The sequence below is a fragment of the Pinus tabuliformis genome, chromosome 4_1 (genome assembly GCF_031772625.1).
Source record: "Pinus tabuliformis cultivar Carrire ecotype Pingquan chromosome 4_1, CPIR1, whole genome shotgun sequence".
Taxonomy (NCBI): Eukaryota; Viridiplantae; Streptophyta; class Pinopsida; order Pinales; family Pinaceae; genus Pinus; species Pinus tabuliformis.
This window is the reverse complement of record NC_142303.1, coordinates 46,315,633-46,342,086: the sequence shown is the minus strand read 5'-3', so window position 1 is coordinate 46,342,086 and position 26,454 is coordinate 46,315,633. Positions and strand designations below refer to the sequence as shown.

The 26,454-nt window shown below is 43.1% G+C and overlaps 1 protein-coding gene across 1 annotated transcript; it reads left to right on the top strand.

Annotated features, from left to right (window-relative positions):
• Positions 1–10,827: 10,827 nt before the first annotated feature.
• Positions 10,828–14,534, top strand: LOC149174102 (uncharacterized). The gene is made up of 2 exons (XM_089420742.1): positions 10,828–11,774; positions 14,381–14,534. Exons 1-2 carry the CDS (start codon positions 10,828–10,830, stop codon positions 14,532–14,534), a joined length of 1,101 nt encoding a protein of 366 aa, XP_089276868.1.
• Positions 14,535–26,454: the final 11,920 nt, after the last annotated feature.

Genomic DNA, 26,454 nt, shown 5'->3' with positions numbered 1-26,454 from the left:
TTTGTCTGAAGGAATGGTTATCAAAAGTGTCAAGTATACAGTTGGAATTGTGTTGAATCAATCATCCTTGAGATTTCAAGAATATTTAAATTCACAGCCATTTCAGATTGGAAGGCCTTCGAATATTTAGATATTCCAATCTCTTTGGGTGCGTCTAGTGAAAAGAGTGGGAGGAAATAATGTTAAAATTAATAAGGCAAATCCATTCATGGGGAGAACAACAGTTAAATGTAGCAAGGAAAGTGGTATTAATAAAATCAGTTATGTCATCCCTTCCAATATATTTGGGATCGAGATTGTTAGCACCAAAGAGTATTATACATCAAATAAGTGGTCTTTTGAGGAATTTTTTTTGGCAAGGAAGGAATCATAAGGAAAATCGATTTCACCTTGTGAATTGGAGTATTGTTCGATTACCTAAGGCATTTGGTGGTTTAGAGGTTAAGAAGCCTAATTTTATGAATCTAGCATTAGGCGCAAAAATTGTATGGTGTAGCATCCCTACCGCGTCATAATAAACGGTATGAGTCATTTACGGGTTGGTTGTAACTGAAGGTCTGTAGTACTCAACGTAAACCAACAGTTGTGAATAGCTAACAGTTAATATTCGGAACGGATTCTTGATTTGCGTAAAAGCTGAGATAATGGAAGGAAGCCTCGGATAGCTTACCCTCCAACCACCGCACCCTTCAATAAATATATAGCTGATCTTTTGAGGTATGGCGGACATCGCAAGAATGACTGCGAGGTTTTAGGGATAGGTGGCAGCAAGAAAACAATTCAGTTAATTGTATTTGTGATCGTCTGGTACCGTGGGATGCGAGAGCATGAAAATTAAAAGAAAGCGATTGCAGTATGAGGAAGGGCAGAACGAGAACCTGGAGATAAAAGGAGAATCCAATTCCTGTGGCTTTCAAGCTTCCGTTGTATGGAAGATAAGCTTCAAGGTTCCTTGCTCGAAAAATGCAAACGATGCAGATGATTCCTCGGCGGATTTTGCCGGGCGGTTTTGGGCGGAGTCCAAATGTTTATGGAGGATTGCCGCGGGGGTTTTCGGTGAGCTGACAACTCACATCATCTACTACGAGTATATAATGCTTACGCGTTGCAATAGAGAGGGGCTCTACATTCTGCGACAGGCGAGGGGCGGGGAAAGAAGTGAAGATGCCTTTGGGCGCTGGATAGACTGGAACAAAATTTGGAGTGGAAACTGGCCATCGTAAACTGTGTGTTTCGATGATGGTCATTCTCAGAAACGCTGAAGATCTCAGCGCGCCTAACAATGCAATAGCCCAACTGGCTTTCGTTGCAACCCAACCCACTAGAAGGTTTACAATGGGAGACGGCGACGAAGAAGTCGAAGGAACGAGAGATAAGTTGACCTCACGAAATATTCTTTGTGTATGTGCTGTAAAAGAATGTTTAGATTATATGTTCTCTTAGTAGAAAACTTGTTAATGCATGCAGATAGAAATGATTATTTGATATATTCTTCTTGGTGAAGAAAGCATACGATATTGCATGCGGTGAAAGATTATCATTATGCTATTAGTTTCATATGGTTCGATTTAGTCTGCATAATTTGACATTCCTAGCTGGATGCGGAAAGATTGTGTTTCTTTTTGCTTTTGAGTCACCGCGCAGGGTTTCGATACCTGGTGCCAATTTCCAGGGTTGGAATATGGTTGCTTGTTGATAGATGAAGATTGCTTGTTATATTGGGTGACTGCCCCTTTACGACTACACTACCCATTATTGTCGAATGCTTTTCTTTTACAATGTGATTGCCACGACTTCTCCAATGATTGTTATCATATTTATAGTTGAAATTATTTGCTTATGCTTGTTTACTTGAACAATGGTCTTGATTCCCTGCTCTTTTAATCTGATCTATGGCTACTCCTGTAAGGAGGTGCTTCGGAAAAGTAACAGAAGCTTAGCCCGAAAACACATGCATGTAGTTGTTCATGTATTTATGTTGTTATAGATCTGTTTGCAAGACCATGTATTTATGTTGTTATGGTTCTGTTTGCAAGACCATGGGAATACCCGTGTTCAGGTATTAATTTCAGACGTGGTTGTAGAATGCAGTTTAATATACAAGAACGACCAGGTTATTCACTCTTTTGCTGCTCTTTACGGAGACTTATCTTGGAAAATAGGAATCTGGTTGATTCTTTTCCTCGGTTTTACATGAGTTAACGAGTTAGAACTCTTAAAGAGAGTTATGCATTAGTAAACATTGTGAATTGGTCAAACAGTATGATTTGGGTATATATATGCTAGTTAGCTAGTATGTTATGCGTGCTCATGCATATGAGTAGATGTTAAAAGATCTCTTTAGATGTTGATTATTGTTTGAATAATATTGTAACTAATCTTGTTGCCAAGATTGTTGATGACTGCATTGACAGGAAACGATGGCAGATGGTGCCAAGGAAAGTGATGTTTAACATTATGGCAGGAAAAAGGATTATTCGTCCATGCAGATGAAGTCAAGCTGCAGTATTGTCCATTGCTAGAACAATTATGCCACAAGGAATGTTGCATGTGGCGGTATGTAAATAAAAGATTACATGTAAATTGTATTAGCTTTTAGCTAGTTATGTGACAGCTTAATGATAATTCATTGTAAAGATTTTAAGACAATGGTTAAGGGATGGAATCCCTTATAAACCATTGAGTGAGGGGTGAAAACCCTCACGAGCATTTAATAATAAGATTAAACGTTTGCTGGTTTTCACCCTACGGGGTTTCCAGGGTATATCAGTGTTCTATAGTGTGATTGATGTGATTGCCTTATGTGTCTGTTGATAATGATGGGTCCTTGTTACACAGTAATTTGTCACTGCCTTCCTGTCAGTCACCCTGCTGTGCCAATCACTAAGCTTCATGCCTTCTGAACTAGCCCAGAAACCCATTTTTCTAAAGTTTTATGCATCAGCGCGTCTGTTTGAAAAATATCCGCGATTACTGGCGCTCCATAGTGTGTTCAATGCGCTGACAGCTCGGATCTCGAAAGTGAACCTTCATTCCATCCACTTTGTCGAATGCAATGAAGCTTGGGGGGCATGTACCTCGATTTGCATTATTATGCTGGGGGCATGCGAACTTATAACAAGCATAGTTTTTCGTTTCAAGCTTGTGTAAACATGAAACCGAATCCAAGCAAAGTTCTCCACGGTTCAAGCTTGTGTAAAAATGAACCCATACCTGATTTACATCTCGTGATTGCCTTTGATCTGCTAATTTCTGTTAGATGAACCTTGGTTGTTTCATTCCATTGCTACCATCTCTTTCGCCGATCATATGCTCTCACTTGGTTGTTTATCCTTTCCTAAGGAACCGCAGCGATGAGTGGTTTTATTAGCCAGCCTCTTGACCATTACATGTTTTGAGCAGTTCCACCATTGTCGGAACCAGTTGCTACCCTTTATACCACTCATTCCTCTAGGACGAGTCGCCTTTAAGCTCTTTTCTGACTCGTAAAATATGAAAAGATTGCCGAGTATTTTTCCCTTTTTGACTCGTTAAAGAGAATAAAAATGGAGGTCTGCTTTCAGCTCTTTTCCGACTGTTTAAAGATGAAAAGGCCGAGTCCCCTCTTGACTCGTTAAAAGGAATGAGAGGCGGTCGCCTTTAAAGCTCTTTTTTCGACCGTTTTAACTTAAAAAAGATTGTCGGGTGTTTGTCGTTTCGCACTCGTTATTGGCTCCAAAACGACGTACCTCTGACCGCTTTTTTACTTTTTCAGGTCGAAGTTACTACATACGAAAAGTACTCCTCGATCGTAATGGTCGGGCGGTTCTTTCGGGCATTGTTTTATACTTTTTCGGGCTCGAGAGACACAACTGTACGAACAAGGACCCCCCTGGAGTTTTCTTTTCTACTGTCTTTTCAGACTCTCTAAACAAGAAAAGACGTCGAGTTTTTCCTTTGTCAGGCTCGTTAAAACACTTGATGACATCGGATATTGTCGAAATGGCATTCTTCAAGCATATGCTATCCCCGTCAAGCTTGTCATCCAGAAATAACCGGGGTACCCACCAGAAATGGTGGGGAAAATGGAACTGTAATCATAGTCATGTCGGCAGTATGTCGCTCTTGAACATGGCACTCTTCTGCTTCGTGTCTGGGTGGGATCATCTCATCTTATTTCACACTGGCCTCCGTGGGTTTGGGTTATCTTATTCGACCTCTCATCTGCCCATTGCCATCATCACTATACCCTTTGCTCATTTGATGTCAAATACTGCCAAACCCGCTACAGTGCCGCCGATATGTTCAAGAGAAGTTGACCTCTGCAATAATACAACCTCATCTGCTATCTCACACAAATCATTTTTCCTCTGTCTCGCGTCGATGATGTGGGAAACATTATGGCCCACCTTCGATCAAAGTCACTTCCTGTCGACTTCAGCTCATTATCCGGGAAGGTGACTTAGAGACTCCCTTCAGGTGCCTTAGAGCCTGCATGCCTCAATGGCAGGTTCTTCGTGTTCGACGCGAGGTTTACATCATTGGCCTCCGATCGAATGATTCCATGGGTGTTCGACAACAGCTCATTGATTCACATGCCGCGGATTGTACCTATAGTACCTTGAGGGCCATTGTCATTATTGGTGGTACCTCTCGCATCTGTTAACAGTTTTCATCATTGACTGGTAATCAGACGATGTTCATGCATGTTCGACTTCAACTCATATATTCACATGCTTGAACTTGTACTTTGTTCGGATCGGGACGGAGCGCAAGACCCTGGATCCCTGTCTGTTTTGGGCCAGGTTGCGATTTTGTGGATGATCATTACATGACTCATTGATGGATGGCTGCACCCATACCTGAGTCTTCATGGATGGCTGCGACCATACCTTATCATTATTATGGTCTCTTTAGCTGGGTGGCTGCGTCCATTCCACGGACCTTTTCGCATGTCTTTTTGGATGGCTGCGCCCATGCCTAGACTGCATGTACTTGATTATCAGAGATATTTCGGTCCTTCCTGGTGGTGTTCCAGTTCGGCGTGTGTTGTAAAGCATTTCACCCCTCCCACTCTCTCGGTCTTCATGCTTTAGGGGGCATCTGTTACACAGTAATTTGTCACTACCTTCCTGTCAGTCACCCTGCTGTGCCAATCACTAAGCTTCATGCCTTCTAAACGAGCCCAGAAACCCATTTTTCTAAAGTTTTATGCATCAGCGCGTCTGTTTGAAAAATATCCGCGATTACTGGCGCTCCATAGTGTGTTCAATGCGCTGACAGCTCGGAAGGACATCACTTTTCCGCGCTGGTCGCCAGCGCGCCTTTCTCATGTGCTTCCGCGCTGACATGACTGTCCCAGTTATGTAGACGCAGCGACATCGCGTCAGTTTCCTCATTATCTGCACTGATCCAGTTTGGGCGAATTTGTTCAAACAACCAGCCTTCCAGATAACTCCAGGCTTGGTTGTTAGCTTTGTGAATGTCGACTCCCTTCTATGGCATGACTGTTCGACCCTTTGCAACCGTTTCCCTCAAGGATAAGCTCATCCTTCCACCCTTTTAGGAGACTCCTTCTCCTATATAAACTTCCACCATTACCATGAGCAGCTAGTTAGACATAGCTTGGATTGTATAGAGCTTATAGTGCTCAGATTGCTGCTACTATAGGTATTTGGTGTGCTAGGTGTGGAAGTGATTGATTGCTTAGGGAAGGTTGTTTTGTGTTGCTTGTGTGAGAGAGAGAGTTGTTTGTCTTGGGAGAATCATCCTCAAAGGTGAATGCTTGAGATACATGCTGACTGGCCCCTCCTGAGAAGGTTACCGACGTCAGAACATTTGGTTGTATTCTTCTCTATTCTGATTAATAATAGATGACTGTTACTATTGTTCCATTCTCATTTGTACTTGCAATGGTTAAATGTGAATTACATCTTTTCTGACCGATGTATGGTTGCTTTTACTAGATTTCACGCTTGTGTTTGTTTCCTCTTCGTGTGTGCAGGTATCTATTCGCGAAGATCGCGGAGGATTGTGACCAGCCAAAGCGAAGGAGTGAAGGCAACATCTCTTCGTCAAACAACAGCGTTGGAATCCAAGTAGGTACTTTTTACCTCTTGTTTAATTGCAATTAGGAACATGCATAGCAGCATTGTTTGATTGTTGCTAGACCCTCGCTGGGCTAGTAGGGATCGCCTCTATCCGTAGAGGGGATTTACCTCTCCAACAGTCCTTAATGATGATGGTTCTTTATTTGATGTGACAACCATAATGTCTTAGTACATGATTATCTAACATGGTTAAGGATATCAAGAAATGGATGCATGGATTCATGAGACAGTTTATGTTATTACAGTGATGGTTAAAGGTTATGCAATGGTTATGAAACTTACTGTCTTGATGGCAATTTACTTGATGTATTAATGAATATTATATCTAATGGTAATGATGATTTGTGGAGTTGTGAATTGGTTATTTACTTGTGGAAATTGTAAAAAAACTCTAACTCCCTACTTTTACATGCGAGGTTACCGGGGTATGTGACATATGGTGACTCTTATCAAAAACTAAAAAATGGTGGAAACATGCCTTTATCAGGAAATATTTCCATAAGAATAAACTTTTCAGGCCAAAGCATGAGACTTGGCAAGAAAAGGGTTCAAATATATGGAAGTTGTGCAGACAAGTCGCCCCCCTTTTCATAGATATCCTTGGATGGAAAATAGGGAATGGAGCGTGCATCCACCTGTGGAATGACAACATTCCAGCTGAAAAGTTAGTAAAATACAATGATGATCTCAAGGATTGGGCTATGTTACAACTGGGCCACTAGGAGGAAGAGACTTTCCATTCTTTCGAGTGCATGTGTTCCATAGCTGAGAAAAAACTAGCCAAGAGGGATAGGAGGTAGAGCACATACAGAGGATTTGTACATTGTAGCAGCCCATAGGGCCACATGCTATACTCTTTATACATGTAGTCATATTTCCAGACAAAGAAAGAGAACGTACCGACCTCACCTTCCAGCTGGGTTTTTCTCTCGAAAGGGTTTCCCAAAGAAAATCTTGTGTCTAATGTGTGTGTGAGATTTTATTTTGTAGTTCTCTATTTTTTGCATAATTTTCATTCGCATGCATGCACTATTAACAATAAATCTACATATCCATAAATATGATAAAATGTAATAGTGTAAAATTTCATATTTTAATTATAATATTATCATATTTGTAGTGTGTTGAGTCCCGATTTTGTCCATTTTTTATAATGTTTTAAGGCCTTGCTCCCCCTATTTTGAACTCTTTTTGACCCTTCATGACTCTCTTTTTTCCATATCCTATGTGTTTTGACCAAAAGGGTGTTGTGGGCTTTAAGGTATGCAAATTAGTCTAAAAAGTATCATTTCACTTTATTCTTGAGTATTTCTGAAGTTAAATGACACCTAATCAAATTATCTACAACTTCAAGAGTGCTGACTAAATCCTATGCAAATCAACTATCTTCCGAAGAAGTTTCATGATTTATTGTAGACAGGTCGTGATTTCCTAAAGAGTCGTCGATTTCCTGTAACCACTTTGATTTCCTACAACGATCTTGATGGTTGAGTATGTTCCAGTCAGCCTCGAAGAGTACAAAAACATGGGTTTTGTCCAGAAATCTGTCTACATGGATGTTGTCTTATTGGCTGCCTCAAAATTGGCACCAAAACCACCCAGATCTTCAAACCTGTCATGGACAGCCGTAGTGGGAAACAGCCTCACAACCTAATGAGATCAGTTTGATCCATGCTTTCAGTCATGGATCAAACTCAACATGCTTATTTTTATTGTCTTTTCCAGTTATTATTAGCAAACAGTTGTAGTATTTTAGTTTTCCTAATTTGGGCAAGTTTATGCCTCTGTATTTGTATAAATACTTTTATTTTTCATTTGTAAGAGAAGCTAAGATACCAGACTTTGATACTACTGTAATACTTGTTCATATTAATACAAAGTTCATGTTTTGTTGATCTTGTTGTGTAAACTCCTTTAGCAGTTGAAGGAGTTGTGAGTAAGGGAGGGCCCCCTTTACTCACAACTCCCATAGTTGCAGATTGTGTTCTTTTAATTATTTTCATGAGTTGATAGAGTTATTACACAACTTTTGATTCCTCTTTTCTAAATTGTAGCAACACGTGTGATGATTAAATGGTGAAACTTATGTGATGAATATGTTTGGAGTATTTGAGTAGGATTTAATCTTATGGGTCTTCGTGTCGGGGCTTTCCCCCCTTGTCTCTCCGCCCGGTTGAACTCTCCCCTTATCACCCTCTGTCTCGTTTTTTACCTTATTGTTTTTCACCCCGTTTCAGGCATTTCACCCCTCTCCGAACGGCGCTAGGGCTCTACAGACTCGCCGACAGCTAACGGCTGGAACAGTCGCTTTCCTCCCGCCTGCGCGACCTGGCTGTGCTTCTGCTGATCCATAAACTCCGGCTTGTACAACCCTAACGGTCTTACCTTACTGTCAGTGCCGGTCTCAGGCGGTTACCTGGATTCGAGGTAGTTTCAAGCAGCTGGCGACATGGACATGGACGAGGTGGATTACTCGGACTCCCCGCTGGCAAAAAGCTCCATCTGGCAATCCACGTTCTCGACTTCTGGAGGTATGTACAGCGAAAACTTGTCCGCCAGCTTAGAGGACCCTACTCAGACGATCGATCTGTCTCTTCCCACCTCTCTGCTCCCTGGTGATCCCTCCTCCTGGGCCACTTTTACTGCTCCTTCCCCGGCTTCCCTGGGTTTCCTTGCAGATTGCTTTCAATCCTCCCCGACCGACGCTGCTCCTCTTCAGCCGGGGTTTCCCTCCCTCCCCAATCTACCTGCTGGCTCTTTGGAGAACCCTGCTCCCGCTGACCCTATCCCCCCTGCTCCCCCTGCCTCCTCTGGAAGTTACCACGCTATCCCCCCTCTCCCGGAGGCCATCCCCCCCCCCCGAGCCCTCCCCCGGCAGGATCCAGGGCACCTGAAAACCCTAGCTGCATGTCCTCCCGCCCCTTAAAGAAATAACGTTGTTTCAAATCCAGAGCTGAGGACGTCATCCTGCGACTTGAAGAAGACATTTAGTGGGGAGACGCTATGGATTTAGCGGACAGAGTTCTTGTAGGACGCATTCGGGGCAGGCATATCACAACGGAAAAACTGAAGACCTGGGCCACGGAGATTTGGGGCCAATATCTGGCAAAAATCCCCTCTGTCCAGACCTTCGTGCGAGGCTGGTTCGCACTGAGGTTCGCAAGGGCAGACCACACGAGTTGGGTACTGTCATCTTTCTGGCATTTTGAAAAAGCTTCGGTACTCCTCAAGCGATGGACGCCCCTTTTCGACCCGGAGACGGAACAGATTGGGGTTGGGCCAGTCTAGGTCAGACTACCGGGCCTGCCTCTACAGTATTGGTCCGAGGACATCTTCAGGAGAATAGGGAACTCTCTGGGTACCTTCATGGAATCTGACAAATCTTACCTCTCGACAGGGATGATGGCGTTCGCAAGGGTTCTTGTCCATCTAGATACCAGAGGGGGCTTGCCGGAACACATCACCATCCAGTGGAAATCCTCCTCAAGGAAGCAGAAGCTCGACTACGAAGGAATCCCATATCGTTGCAGAAGATGCCATCAAGTGGGACACCTCTACAAAGACTGCCCCCTCCTCCAGAAAGTCCAGCAGGCACCCATAATACAGGACCAGCCCACTACTGAAGGCCTACCTGACCCTCCTGCAGCGGCGGCACCTAGAATAGAGCATAATATAACCTCTGACACGGTGGAAGCACCTCCTGCACGTCTGCAAAAGAAGCAAGCAACGAACCCAATCCGGCCTCCATCTCCTCCTATGACGCGTTCAAAGGTTGCAAAAGGAGTCGTCTTCTCATCGGGTACGTCTTTTCCTTTATCAGTCTCTGCTTCGGTTCTTTCTTCATTGAGTTTATCACTCCCCGGCCACATGCCCCCCTCGATCAGGATTCCCCCTCCCTCTTCCCCGTCAGCCCTCGACTTGGTAAAGGACGCACGTCTGCCCCTTCCCCCTACACGCTCCCTATATATGACTTGCCCCATCCCGCAACCTTCGGGCTTACCTGCCTCCTGCTCCCTCCCTTCTATCCCCCCCTCTCTTTTCATTCGCCCTCCCCCTCGGTAAACTCTACGCCGAGGTACTCCACCCGCTCGATCACCAAGCAGAAAGAGACGGACGCCATTGGGCTGTCTGCGGGGCCTCTCATCCTCTCGCCCAAACAGGGGAGAGGCAGACCATCCTCCTTCCACAAAGCTCAGAAACAAGTTGGGGACGATGTCATCCAGGGCAAACAGCACACCATTGAAAGGGTACTTAGAGAACCGTACACCCTCCCACACCCCCCTACATGAAGATTTTATCCTTCAATTGTAGAGGGCTAGCCAGCCCAGAGAAAAAATTGGCCCTGAAGCGTCTCTTATTCTCTGAACCGGTTGACATCATCTTTTTACAAGAAACCCTATGCAAAGCAGACTCAGCCACCTCCATCCTCGGCTCCTGGATGCCAGGATGGTCTTTCTCCGCCATAGATGTATCTGGACGATCTGGGGGTATAGCTATTGGCTTCAAGAATTGCACCATCAATCTGAAGAATATCTGGGGTGGAGGAGGTTTTTTGGGTGCGGACATATATTCCAAGGACCTGGAGGAGGATCTAAGAATCATAAATGTCTATGGGCCTTGCCTCAATAGGGAGCTCTTCTGGCAAAAGCTTTTCAGCTCCCCTCTCCTCCTAGCCGAGAATACAATTATAGGAGGAGATTTAAACTTCTCTATGGGCTTCTCAGAATCCTGGGGACATATGGCGCAAATCGACCCGCTTTCTAATTTCTTTCAGCAGCTGCTTGAGGATCACCACTGGATTGATATCCCCTCGGCTAAGATACAGCACACATGGAAGAACAATCGAACTAGAGAACAAAGCCTTGCCAGGAGGCTGGACCGCTTTATTATCAAAGAGGCTTTCCACAGTAATCACCCCAGATCCAGGCAGTGGGTTGGAAGTGGAGGGATATCGGACCACAGACCTATATTTCTCGAAGTTGGAGCAAGGCAACAGAAGCTCAAGGCCCCTTTCAAGTTCAATTCCACTTGGCTCCGGGACTCCTCCTATATTAAACTAATATCAGATTACTGGAAATCACATCCGATCCCTGAGGAAGAAGACCCAGCTACTTGCTTTGTAAGGAACCTCTCTGAAATCAAGATACTATCAAGAGAATGGGCTAAAAAGAAAAGGCAACAAGATGACCTAACGATCTCCCTAGCAGAGCAAGCAATTGCAGACCTAGAATCCCACTCGGAGAGAACCTATATCTCCCCGGAACAGAAAGCCATGTATGAAGGCCTTATCAATCAGAGAACACAAGTTCTCAGAGACCGAGAGGAAAGCTGGAGATTAAGAAGTAGAGCCATCTGGCTCAAGGAAGGGGATGAGAATACAAAGTTTTTCCACCGGTTTGCAAATGGTCGAAAAGCGATCAATACTATCTGGGAGCTGCAAAATGAACAGGGCCAACAGGTCCACACCTCCAGAGAACTTGCCTTCCTAGCCTCCTCACACTTCAGGAACATATACAGGGCCCCGAGAGAAGCAAATATGTTAGAGATCATGAGAGTGGCTGAGCTCTTCCCCAGGTTTGTGGATGACGAAGAAGCAGCTGAGCTCACTAAGGATATTACATTAGGAGAGCTGGAAGCCACCATCCGGGGATTCCAAAGAGACAAAATCCCGGGACCTGACGGCTGGTCCATCGAATTCTATCTAGCTTTCTTTGAGCTTCTGGGCCAGGACCTCCTCAAAGTGATCAACCATTGCAGCCTCTCAGGAAAAATCCCCTCGGCCATCAAAGCCACCTTCATTGCCCTTATCCCTAAATCCGATAAGCCGGTTTCCTTCAATGATTTTAGGCCAATCTCGCTCTGCAATTGCCTATATAAGATTATGGCCAAAATCCTTGCAAACAGGCTCAAGCCCATCCTTTCAGCCCATATATCCTATGAACAATTTGCTTTCCTCCATCGCCGTCAGATCCATGAAGCTATTGGTACTGCACAAGAACTTCTCCACTCAATGCAGAGCAAGCAATTGAAAGGAATGATCCTTAAGGTAGATCTCTCAAAAACTTTCGATAGTGCAAATCTGCTTTATATCTGAATGCTTCTCACCCATCTGTGTTTTCCCTATATGTTCATCAAGAGGATTATGAGCTGTATTTCTGATGTTCCGTACATTGTCCTACTTAATGGCTCCCCCACCCCTTTCTTCTTTGCCGAAAGAGGTCTACGGCAAGGATGCCCCCTTTCCCCTTTACTGTCCCTTCTCATCATGGAAGGGCTTAGCAGGCTGATAGCATCTTAACAGAGGAGAGGCATGATTAAAGGGATAAAAATCACGGAAAATTGTTCACTCACTCACCTCCTGTTTGTGGATGATGTGCTCATCTTCTTAAACGGAAGCTTGGCCGACACCTCAGCCTTACAACTTGTGTTTGACCTGTTTCAGAAGGCTACAGGAATGATTATAAATGTTCATAAATCCACCCTTACAACAACTGGTTGCTCGCATCATGAGGTCATCTACATAAAAAACCGATTCCCTTTCCATCTACACCCAATGGAGGAAGGGCTGAAATATCTTGGCTTCCGAGTGAAACACGGGGGATACAAAATAGCTGACTGGATATGGCTAATTGCAAAGGTGGAGAAGAGATTAAATGTGTGGTATAACAGATATCTCACCAGGGCTGGGAGACTCACTCTTATAAAAGTTGTGCTGGAAGCAACCCCTGTATACTGGATGTCTTTGGCTTGGATACCAAGAGGAATCTTAACTAGACTCCAAAAAATATGCTGCAGATTCCTATGGAAGGGGAACAAACAGGGGAACCTCTTTGCCTGGGTAAAATGGGACACCATAGCAAGGCCCAAGAAATGGGGAGGATGGGGCATAAAAAGACTGGATTTTTTTGCAAAAGCTCTGGCAGCAAAGCTAGGATGGCAACTGATCACATCCCATAGCCTCTGGAAAACAGTAGTAGTGGAAAAATATATTGCCTCGGAAAGCATTTTCAGCTGGATCCGCAGGGAACACAGGGGAAGTGGAAGACACTCAATCATATGGAAAGCAGTTCTCAATTCCCTCCCTCTCATTCGGGAGGGTCTAACATGGAGAATACATCAGGGGAACGCAGTCCGCATAGGTATAGACCCCTGGATAGGATGTGGCAATGCCCATCGACTTCCAGCACAGCTTACGGCTCATCTTATGGACCAGGGTGTCTCTCATATAGCACATATTGCAGACCCAGAAAACTCCACATTTCTCCAACAGGCCTGGAAGACTGCACCAGACCTCCATATCCCGAAACAGTGGTGGCAAGATTGGGAGAACTACACAGAAGCCCTCACACAAGCACACATCGGGATAACGGAAGAAGAAGATGAGATAGTCTGGGCACTTGCAAAAAATGGTTCATACACTCCTAAGGATGGTTACCAAAAGCTCATGCAACAATTTCATCCAGAACATGCTCAGCAGTGGTGGAAAGCTATATGGCACCTCAAAGCAGCTCCCAGATCGCGTATGCTTATGTGGGCCATCCTATTCAACAAAATTCCCACAGGCTCAAATTTGAAAAAACGATCCTTCCATGGGCCTTTCTGGTGCCATTTATGTAGGAGCAATGAGGAAGACACTGAACACCTTTTTCTGTCCTGCCCTGTAGTCATTGAACAATGGTCCCTCCTTACTTCTCAATCCCCCTCCCTCAAATGATGGTAAGGACAGTCAATCATCGAAGCCTGGCTGAATTGGCAGGAGAACCACTCGGGCAAAGATAGGAACATCCCCCTCCTCATGTGCTGGGCTATCTGGACGGCGAGGAATCGCTCAAATTTGACCAAAAAATACCATCCTGGCCAACCATCGTCACTCACATCCTTGCAGATTTTTCTCTCATCCCTGATGACCCCCCACAGGCCCCTCCTCGATCCATTTCCCCGGAACACATTGATAAATCTTACCCCTGGGCCTACTTTGATGGCTCAGCCCAAGCGGAGGGCTGTGGGGGAGGAGCCCTGCTTTTCCTTAGGGAAGATCACTGCTTCAAATTACAAATATACCTGGGAAGGGGCACAAATAATTATGCCGAGCTATCCACCGCCAAACACCTCATCCACTTTGCACTTGGAAAACGCTGCACCAAACTACAACTGTTTGGAGACTCAAAACTTGTCTGCAACTGGCTCAACAGAAAATCTATCTGCACTGTTTTTTCTTTGAGACATATTCTGGATGAGACACACAGGCCTATAGAAGCTTTTGAAAAATTTGATTGTTATCACATTTACAGGGAGCACAACACAAGGGCGGACCTCCTATCCAAGCAGGCAGTGCAAAGGCAAGAAGAGGACTGGTTAATACAGGAAGAAGTGGATGGAACTTTCCATCGACACTACCACAGGCCTTTTGTAGATCTACATGCACAAAGGGAGATACAGCTTTGAAGACGGTCCCATCATATCCACACTGTGTGTTTTTGTTGTGTATTTTTGCATTGTTTTTTGACCCACGGGGGTTCTTCTTCTACAGGGCAGCGGTGATGCAGCTGCTGTAAACAGCTGACAGCTTTCATTATAGACACTTTTTTCAGGTTGCTACAGGCCTGGAGTTTCTTAGTTTTTTTCCAGTTTTATACTCTAAAGTCTCCCTGCGTGGAGTTCATATACATGCTTATCTCTGTTTTTATGATACAATCTCTAAATGAGGCCAGTAAACTCCCTGCGTGGAGGCAAAATCAGGGGATCTTTTGTGCTATTTGTACATGGTTGAAACAAACTGTTTTATTTTTTGCTACTGTCCGAGAGGCAGCCAGCCTCATTATGCATATGCTTAGACATCTACAGAACGTAATTTCTTTTGACTTAATAGAAATTACGACTTTTTTCTATGGGGAAAAAAAAAGGATTTAATCTTACATTGCAAATTATTGAATTGATTCAATTGTTGTTCTGATCTATTATATTTTTCTGATCAACATCTGCAATTTTCAGAGCTTTAGAGGGATGATTAAATCGCTCCATAGCCTTTGCTTCTAAGTGTTGATGGGAAAAACGGATATTGAAGCTGTGTGTGTATGTGATTTCATTTAGAAAAACACTTAAAGTATTATCATGCATATATTTATTGCAACGTCTCATAAGGTTACCTACCCTTGGTTGATAATTTTTGTCTGTCAAATTATATGTCTATAATTTTCCCAAACATTTTGGCGTCATTGCTAGGGAGGTGTTAAGGGATGATACTGAAAGTGTTTTAGTATGATTTCTTTTTGTTAATGTTTTTCAAGACTGGGAGAGTCGAAGTGGTAAGGCATGGGGTAAGGCCTACGCACCTGTAGAGATCAAAATTCGCCAAAGCCACATCCTGACTCTTTGGTAAGTAGAAGTTTTGAATTTTTTTAAATAGAGGCCAATATAGATTTTCAAGTATTTCTAGTGGTTGTGTGAGCACCACTTCGTTCACTAATAAACTGGGATGGAAAAAGAAGTTTTTAAAGAACAAGGCAAAGGAGTCGGGAGAATCTGAACTGAGGACAGGTAGTTCTGAAGAGGGATTGACAAATGATCCTAAATAGATCAATACCCCCACAATAGAGAATAATCCTTCTAACAGAGAATCCTCTGTTGCTGCTCGTCAAGAATATCCTCTTAGTAGGGGAACATCATCCTTGCTTAGTGGTCAGCCTGAAGAGGAATTCCTCTTCAACCCTATTCAAGAACCAGAGTTCTAGATAAATGACTTGTAGTGTTGTTTTAATCTATCCTAATTGACTGAGACTGCAACATTTAATTTTCAACGTAGGGTAGGTCTTGTTGTTTCAATGGAGTTTGCATTGTCTGTGTCGATACACTACAACCAAGAACGAGAAAATGCAAAAAACAGTAAAATATGTCATTGAACCAAATTGTTGAATCAAACCATTCATGTAGACGTAAAAAACACTCTACAAAATTAATCACACTTCACAACTATTAAAGTAAAGGCGTGCCACACAGGAACTAATATCTACACTAGCTAGTTACTACCATTCTGTTAATTAACTCAGTGTAACAGCATAATGTAAATTGAAACAACAGTGAATGTAACCCACACTTTGTATGGAAACAGTGAGAAATCATAAATCAATTAGCTAAACTAGAATGTACACTACCTCTATCATTGCAGTCCCTGCCAAAGAGGAGGGCCCTTCCTCCTCAGCAGGGTGCAGGAATAACACAAAAGTAATTAACGAATCAACTGAAGAGCAGTAACAGCATCACCGTGCTGATTAATATTAAAAATAAATTTAGAGTTACAGAAGCAGAGTAACAATACTTTTCTATATGCTGCCCTTGTACATGAAAAAGTGAGTTCCTTTATAGTTATTACATACCCGAAATTAGAAACAAATCAGCCATGAGAATCTCACGATTCTCATGCCGATAAAAAATAAAAGTAGTTACAACCTATTTCTAAATACAAATATACATTATTTAGGATTGCAACCGCTTAGGTCTGTTGCTTCCAAAACACACAATTCCTACTATCAACATCTGTTATGTGGAATAGTACCCACATTTTCCAACTTCGGTGCAACAGCATCCTGTGAGTGAATGGCGGTTTGAGATGTTACAGCATCACTAGCAACAGCACCTTTGGTGTAACAACGGACTTTTGTATCAGCGTGTAGTGTAGCAGCACCCTGTAACAGCATCCAATGTGTAACAGCATACTGTAACATCATCCAATGTGAAACAACAACTTGTGACAGCATCCAGGGTGTAACAGCGAAATGTTTTTCCTTTTTCTGTAGTTAATCCACACTTCTTGTCTGCTCGATAGCTTTGTTCTCGCGAGCAACACCTAAAAAGAAGAAGAGCTTCCCAAAATACTTCTTCAACACTCTCCCAATTAGCCACAAAAAGGAATAAAGCATCGTATTACTCAGTCAAATACGGCAAAGTAACATGACAGTAGAATAGGTTATAAAGGTGAGAAAATAGGGGAATTAATCATGTAAAGTCAAAGGCCTGGAGGACAGAAGGATCAAAACTGGGGAAAGAATGTGCAGAAAATAGGTAAAAACCCACACCCAACATCTCCCCCCGACTGAAGCAACGGCATGTCCCCACGTAGAATCTTAGCTCCTCCTACTGTACCCTCGATGCAAGTCTGTGAAATTGTAGGCACCAGCAGTGTCTTCACCTGAAGCTCTGTACCCTTGAATGGCCATCAATTGACGTGGCCAAGATTCCTCTTCATAGTCACATAGGTGGTAGTCTGGCTGATACTCCTCTATTGGCAACCAAATCAAAGGAAATTTGAATCTGAACCCAATCGAGAATGCCCCCAATGTCTGCACGATCCGAGCATACTCAGCACATGTGTACCATTCTGTTAATTAACTCAGTATAACAGCATAATGTAAATTGAAACAGTAGCAAATGTAACACAAAATTTGTACGGCAGCAGTGAAAAACCATAAATCAATTAGCTAAACTAGAATGTACACTACCTCTATCATTGCAGTCCCTGCCAAAGAGGAGGACCCTTCCTCCTCAGCAAGGTGCAAGAATAACACAAAAGTAATTAACGAATCAACTGAAGAGAAGTAACAGCATCACCGTGTTGATTAATATTAAAAATAAATTTAGAGTTACAGAAGCAGAGTAACAGTACTTTTCTATATGCCACCCTTGTACATTAAAAATTGAGTTCCTTTATAGTTATTACATACCCAAAATTAGAAACAAATCAGCCATGAGAATCTCACGATTCTCATGCTGATAAAAAATCAAAGTAGTTACAACCTATTTCTAAATACAAATATACATTAGTTAGGATTGCAACCGCTTAGGTCTGTTGCTTCCAAAACACACAATTCCTACTGTCGACATTTGTTATGTGGAATAGTACCCACATTTTCGAGCTCCGATGCAACAGCATCCTGTGAGTGAATGGCAGTTTGAGATGCTATGGCATCACTAGCAACAGCACCTTTGGTGTAACAACGGACTTTTGTATCAGCGTGTAGTGTATCATCACCCTGTAACAGCATCCAATGTGTAACAACATCCAATGTGAAACAAAAACTTGTGACAGCATCCAGGGTGTAACAACGAATTGTTCTACCTCTTTATGTAGTTAATCCGTGCTTCATGTCTGCTCCATAGCTTTGTTCTCATGAGCAACACCTGAAAAGAAGAAGAGATTCCCAAAATACTTCTTCTATACTCTCCCAATTATCCACAAAAAGGAATAAAGCATCGTATTATTTAGTAAAATACGGCAAAGTAACATGACAGTAGAATAGGTTATAAAGGTGAGAAAACAAGGGAATTAATCATGTAAAGTCATAGGCCTAGAGGATAGAAGGATCAAAACTAGGGAAAGAATGTACAAAAAATAGGTAAAATCCCACACCCAACATCTCCCCTCAACTGAAGCAACTGCATGTCCCCACGCAGAATCCTAGCTCCTCCTACTTTACCCCCGATGCAAGTCTGTAAAATTGTAGGCACCAATAGTGTCTTCACCTGGAGCTCTATATCCTTGAATGGCCATTAACTTACATGGCCAAGATTCCTCTTCATAGTCGCATAAGTGGTAGTCCGGTTGATACTCCTCTAATGGCAACCAAATCAAAGTAAATTTGAATCTGAGCCCAATCCAGAATGCCCCCAATGTCTGCACAATCCAAGCATACTCAGCCACCCATGTAACAGCAGCCAAAAATTTCTTGTACTAAAAGGATCCCCTTCTTGTAACTCAATGCTACAAGCCTTGATGTGCTTAAGACCTCCTGCTAGCACTCGACTTTTCATATTTGCATACAAGTTGAGGCAGATCCTCACAATCCTTTTCCTATAGATGGTCGATTATTCCCTGATCTCTAGAGTGCTCAGGAATAGCTTAAACTCACGCTTGAGTTCGTAAACCATCCCTGGTTCGGCTCTGACCTACAATGTTGTTCTCTCCTCGTTAGCTTCTATTGATTTCATGGCCAGATGACACTCAATCTGATTCCTCATAAATGAAAGGAAGGCCCGCAACTACAAACCTCCCATATAGGAGAAGGCACTTCCTACCATCTTCGTGCTGACATATTCACACATGATATTATGCAAAAATAGTTCACACAGCAAACTCTACTCATCAAATTCGCATGAGAAAAAAATATCAAGAAAAGTACAGGTTGAAGAACCCAAATAGGACCTATTCTCAAAAAATGTTTTTAAATTAAATAAATAATAACGTTCCCAAAGGAACACTGGATCTGATGGGGACGGTTGCCTGCATGCTAGCAGGTTTAGGGCAAGGTCACGAAGCTTGGTCTTGTCATCTATTAGGTCCAAGACCTATCGATTTAGCTGATACAGTTGTTCATCCTTCTTCTTCATAGCATCATTGTGCCTCCGTGCTTCCCATTCTTCCTTTAGCCATTTCTCTCGAAGGGAATCCATCATCCTTTTATGTACCTTGAGCGAGATTACCCCCCTTTGTACAAAGAGCGCCTGCTGCTTCCATTTTTGTACCTCTGGTAACAACAACATATTTTCAGAACACCAACCTTCATCAGGACCCGGTGTTCTCCCACATGCACTATCAATTGAGGGTGTAATAGCCTCCCGAGGGTGAAATTGTTCCACTTCAGTTGCTAGTTCTTGTGTAACAATAGCTTCGTCAGTGGATTTTGTCATAGTTTCCTTATCTTCCTTGTCAACGTCCATTTCCACTGTTGGTTCTTGTGTAACAGCAATGTCATCCACACACTTTTGTATATCGTTTTTCCCCAAGTAGGCTTTTATCTCCACTGTTGGTTCTTATGTAACAGCAGTGTCAACCATAGGCTCATGGATGTTAGCTTCTCCTTCCTTTCCTTGGTTGACTTCCGCCTCCACTGTTGGTTCTAGTGAAACAACAGTGTCAGCCAAGGGCTCCTGTGTATCCATTACCCGATCACTTTCTATGGATTGTGTTGTCTCAGTTGTTGGTTCTTGTGTAACAGCAACGTCCTCAACAGGTTCTTGTGTTTTAGCTTCCCAGATTTTAGTTTGTGTTTCCCTCGAGGTGGTGTCTGCTGCACAGACTTTAAATCCTGCTACCACTAGCTTCTTAGCATAGGCTGTGCACACAATGCCCAGAACATCTCCCCTTCTGACCCTGTCCATGGCCTCAGCCAAAGTATCTAGCCCTAGGGGTCTTGGCTCTGTCTTTCCCTCTACTAGTTGTTCCCTTAGCTCTCTATTTTATTTTTCTAAATTTTCAATTATTAACAACAAGGATTGAGTTTCACTCTTACCAGGTGAAGAAGGTTCCTCTGGCTGAGCCTTCTCCTCATCCTTCTACTCTGCTGCTTCTTTGTTCTTCCTTAACATGGATGGGGACTCTGGGTGCCTGCCAACCCTTTTCCTCTACTTCGACCGCTTGTCACCAATTGGTTTGTCAACTGGCCTTGTTGGCTTGAGGGGGCCTGACCCAGGTTCAGTGTTAGTTAACCAAACAAATCCCTACACTACTAGCCCTTTCGGCATTAGCCCACGAAGTGCAGACTGAAGTCTCACCTAAAGTAGCTAGAACCAAGTTTATGCACCCTTAAGATGGTTGTGATGTCGGTTTATTCCAACTATACATGCCTTCATACAGGTTTTTTATCCCTCTACTCTACCCTTCAGTACCTTTATGAAATGTTACAATTGGCTTCCGCGCAGCCCTAACGAGGGGCTGAGTCCTTTCGCGCTGCTAGGGAAGCGAACTGCAATATCTCCCAAACTAGGCTAAGTATCTTACTTATCTTATTAACAAATCTTAGTTAGCTTCGCTTAACTAGATGTTCTTACTTGCATTCCCTTAACCAATACATTTATACACATTCGCGCATCATATAAGCATTAGAAGTGAAATTCATACCCAATATAACAGATGCATAAACAGGAAATAAAGACACAGAAATTATAGAATACTTCTCTTTATTGATAATTCCAAATGATTACAGACTCGACTCGCCCTATGCACTCAGCTGCAGGGGTCCGTGCACTCAGCTGCGGACTTCTAGGCCTCTACGCACTCAGCTGTAGAGCCTCTACCTATGCTACGACCCAAGACTTAGACTTCTACTTTAGAGCTATCTCTCATACATGTTAGATCTTTTTCCATTCGTCTCTTTAAACTGCTTAGAGCTTAGCTCTATTTATACCATCCCATGGTCCGCAGACCATGGGTAGATCTTTTTCAACCAACATTACGTTATCAAAATAATGGAGGACAACCCTATGACTCTTTAACATCTACGCGCTCCACGACCACAAAATGCGGAGTCTGTAGAATTTTTCTACAAATTAGCTAGCTCTGATAACATGTAGGACTTTTTCTACAAATTAGCTAGCTCCAATACCATGTAGAAATTTCCCACCTGTAGATCACCTGGTAATGCAATGTACTAAAGCAAAACACATGGTCTACTTCTACAAACAATTTAGCAGAAGCTTAATCAACCATGAGCAACATCAATAAGAACACATATAACTGATAAGAAGGAAGCAATCACACATAACACAGAAGAATTTACATGGGGAAAGCCTCAACCTAAAACCCAAACTCTGTATTATCATACACGTGGAAATATAGTCCGGATTACACAAAGCCTTAGCTCGAAAGCTTCCAGCTCCCAGTACAATCCCTCTACTACTCATAGACAGTCAAAGGCTTCTTACAAACCTTCTCCTTTGCCCTCCAAGCCTCCTATTTCTATGCACAGTTTTTCCTGGGTCCTCCAGATTCTCACCTCACACACAACACTGACCTCTAAAATAACTGCACAAACCTAAAGGAGATAAATCCTCATCATGGATGAGCTTCCTTTATAGGAAAAATATTCATCCAACTGATAGTACACTGTCCGTTCTGTGATCTCAACTGGGCCTCTATCTGAACTGACATGCATCAGTTATCCATGAGTGAATACTCAGTTATCTGAAAATACCAGTTGTCACATGCATGCAAGCATCAACAAACTATATCTCATTAATTTAACAACTTGTTAAATTAATCTAATTGGACTTGACTAAGTTAAACTAAGTCAACTGATCCTCCCATTATAGAACTCATCCTTAATTTCTCAATCAATGGAGCAAATCAAGGACACATTCCCCAATTAGTGGAGAAATAATTGCATGTTCTCACAAAGACTTCAAGTTTGCTTTTCTTTAACTAATTAACTCATGGAGAATTAATTAATTAATATTCCAAACTACTGGTAAAACCAAATTTTAATTTACTTCCTATAGATAGACGAGGGACTACTATAAATAGGAAAGGACCCATAAATGCTATTTTTAAAAGATGTTATTTTTAGTAGTTTTGCCTCTCACCCAAGGTGGCTAAAATGCTCATTGGCCAAACTGCTATTTTTAGAAGTGCTATTTTTAGTAGTTCTATTTTTAGCACTTCCTAAATTTAGCATTTCTTGTTGCACACTTTTCAACACTCCCTCTCAACAAGAAAGGCTTCCCCTCGAACCCGATCCTGTAACTCTGGAATGTTCTGCTTGCAACACATCTACCAAGTGCAGTTGCTCCAGCAACACTCGGAACAAAAAAACTCCCAACTGACCTCTCTGTTGGGCTAGAAATATACTCTAATGATGAAGCTCTACTTGCTACTGACAAGTGCTCCCTCTCTGACCTCTATGCTACTGCAACATCTCCATGCATCTCACACCATTGCACCCTTCTCTGTGCTACCCTGCACTGTGCAACACACTTGTGCCTCTCGCATTGCTGCAACCTGCATGCTCTACGCTGTCCTAGGATTCCCTGCACTGTAGCTCTCTCTACCGCTCCATCTGCATCTGTCTCTACCCAATCAGTCAGTTCCTGCTACTCCACATCGGGGTTCCCGTAGCAAGGTCTCATCCAAGAGGTTAGGTACCTCAAGGATCCTGCCCCTCCTCCTTGGGACAATCACTCTATATCGCCCCACCTCCTACCTAGAGGTATGGCTGCATGTGATCCCTCTACCAACCTGGCTCGAAATTTCCCCCTACTAGAGGTCTCTGCATGAGTAGATGTCTCTACTCGATCTCCACTCGGCTTCCCCTGTTGTGGCTCCTCCACAACCTCCTGAAGCTGCTGCACAAATCGTGGCTCCTCCACAATCATCTAAGACTTCTTCTGGTGATGCATGTTGAGAGGTAATATACCCTCCCTCTCAACCACCAAGAATCTAACCTTTGCCTTGCTCCTCAAGGCTTTGCATGCATCTTGTACCTCAAGTGCATACAAGTTCTTTGCTAGCACACCAATCTGTTTCATATTTCCCGACGTCACGAATTTTTTTGGAAAAATAACTGAATTTAAATCAGCGATATCTCCCTTCTCTGAACTCCGATACAACCGATTTTTTTTTTTGGGTATTATTCCACAAGGAATTCAAATCTGCTATTTGTTTCTGAAAATTTTGTACATAAATTTTCAGATCTGCTCTGCAAACTCTCGGCCCAAAACTCAAAACTTTGAAATCTCCTCTTCTTGTATATTGTTCTTCCTTGATCACCTGTGCTCCGATACCATGTAGAATTTTTCTACAAATCAGCTAGCTCTGATACCATGTAGAACTTTTTCTACAAATCAGCTAGCTCCGATACCATGTAGAAATTTCCCACCTGTAGATCACCTGGTAAGGCAATATAATAAAGCAAAACACTTGATCTACTTCTACAAGAAATTTAGTGGAAGCTTAATCAACCATGAGCAACATCAATAAGAACACATATAACTGATAAGAAGGAAGAAATCACACGTAACACAGAAGAATTTACCTGGGGAAAGCCTCAGCCTAAAACCCCAACTCTGTATTATCATACAAGTGGAAATATAGTCCGAATTACACAAAGCCTTAACTCGAAAGCTATCCAGCTCTCAGTACAATCCCCCTACTGCTCATAGACAGTCAAAAGCTTCTCACAAACCTTCTCCTCTGCCCTCCAAGCCTCCTATTTCTATGCACAGTTTTTCCTGGGTCCTCCAGATTCTCACCTCACACACAACACTAACCTCTAAAATAACTGCACAAACCTAAAGGAGATAAATCCTCATCATGGATGAGCTTCCTTTATAGGAAAAATATTCATCCAACTGATAGTACATTGTCCCTTCTGTGATCTCAACTGGGTCTCTGTCTGAACTGACATGCATCATTTATCCATGAGTGAATACTCAGTTATCTGAAAATACCAGTTGTCACATGCATGCAAGCATCAACATACTATATCTCATTAATTTAACAACTTGTTAAATTAATCTAAATAGACTTGACTAAGTTAAACTAAGTCAACTGATCCTCCCATTATAGAACTCATCCTTAATTCCTCAATCAGTGGAGCAAATTAAGGACACATTCCCCAATTAGCAGAGAAATAATTACGTGTTCTCACAAAGACTTCAAGTCTGCTTTTCCTTAACTAATTAACTCATGGAGAATTAATTAATTAATATTCCAAACTACTGGTAAGACCAAATTCGAATTTACTTCCTATAGACAGACGAGGGACTGCTATAAATAGGAAGGGACCCATAAATGCTATTTTTAGAAGATGTTATTTTTAGCAGTTTCACCTCTCACCCAAGGTGGCCAAAATGCTCATTGGCCAAACTGCTATTTTTAGAAGTGCTATTTTTAGCACTTCTATTTTTAGCACTTCCTAAACTTAGCATTTCTTGTTGCACACTTTTAAACAGATTCTTTACATTTGGATTACAAAATTGGACCAAAATATGGGCTTTTAGCCCCAAAACTGCCCTTGGGGGATCTTGTGCCCAACAGGCCCCCAACATAAACATAGTGACTCGCCCTCAAGTCACTCTGCAGGTGCGGAGATCTTAGCACAAAGACCTCCCAACTCCATTTGGATCACCACAACTTTGACAGTGCACTGAGTGGCCGCCTGCTGGACTTCTTCCATGCGTTGTTTGGTCACTGTCGTTGCTGAGTTGTTGCCCTGAATCTTCTGCTGAGTTGCTTGTAGTTACGTGAGCTTTCCTTCAATGGAGGCTGTAATTGTATATGCCTCATCTATCCATGGTTTTAGGCGCGCTTTTAAGGCCTTTTCTTTGTGTCGAGCGACATCCACCTATTCCTTGAGCGCCTTTGCCTATATCATCTGTGCAAGCCGCTGCGTAAGGGAAACCATCTGCACAGTCCCTTTGACCTCATCATAACTCTATTGTAGCTCGCGCACCTTTGTCTCTAGGCGCTCTACATTCGGATCCTCTTGCAGGGTGGTCAGGACCTCGAATGACTATTCGAAAAGCTGCATGCAGTCTACCACTGCACTGTCAACCGCCTCTATCACTGTTGTAACTACGGTGGTACGTTGTTCCCTGACCTCTGGTGGAGTTGAAGGTTTCACCTTCAACTGCAATTCTGCAATCTACAAGTTCAGCTCCAGCTGAACCTTGGCCATCTCTGCTTGAGCGTCGCGCACCCATGTGGCCAACTTACAGACGCGCCCCTCCACTAGTTCTTCTGCCTAAATGTCCAACTTCGGGACCATCCAGCAGGCTTCCTCCACAACCTGCATTATCTGCTTACTCTACTCTATTGCTTCGCTGCGTTGTAGGCCCAACTGCTCAATTTTGATGTGCTACTCGCTCATCCCCTCTAGAGCGTGACTCTCCCTGGCCCGAAGTTCCATGGTGACTCCATCCTGCAAGAGGTAGAGCGTCTCCCGAGGGAGCGCGGCCATATTTAATCCTACCCCTTTGAGACTGCTGAATGTGGGCCTATCGGCCTCATTCTCTGTAGTGAGTGCTCCATCTGGCAGCACTATCGTGTTGGTCACCCTTATGCGCAACATCTCCTTGGCAACTAAAGTGTCGATCGCGAGGCTGGGGGATATTGTGCCAGCCTGTGGAGTGCAAACCTGCAACTACTGTAGTTCTGTTCGAAGAGCCCCTAATACCAGCTGCTGTTGTTCTTCAAATTGTTGGAGGGCCTGCACGATGACATCCCTCACCATTTCTCCGATGTCATGCAAATCCCCCTCAGTGAGGGTGATTGGGCCGAAGGATGTTTTGGATGCCTTGGTTTTCTTTCGGGGCACTGTCTTCTCTCGTGCTCACGGACGCTTGAGTTGGGTGGACTTCGTTTGTGGGTATGCGCCACCTTGTTCTGTCTCTGTCTCTGGTTCAATCTCGGGTGAAGGTGACTTCTGTCCTTCACGCTCTTCTTCTCATGTTTTCTGTTGTTGTTCGACTAATTTCGCAGCTATAGGTTTTAACCACGTATAGAAATTACCTGCATACGAATTCTAAAATACAAAAAATAAACAATGCGAGAGTATAACACATAAAACACATATACACAGAGATTTTCCCCTGGATCCCA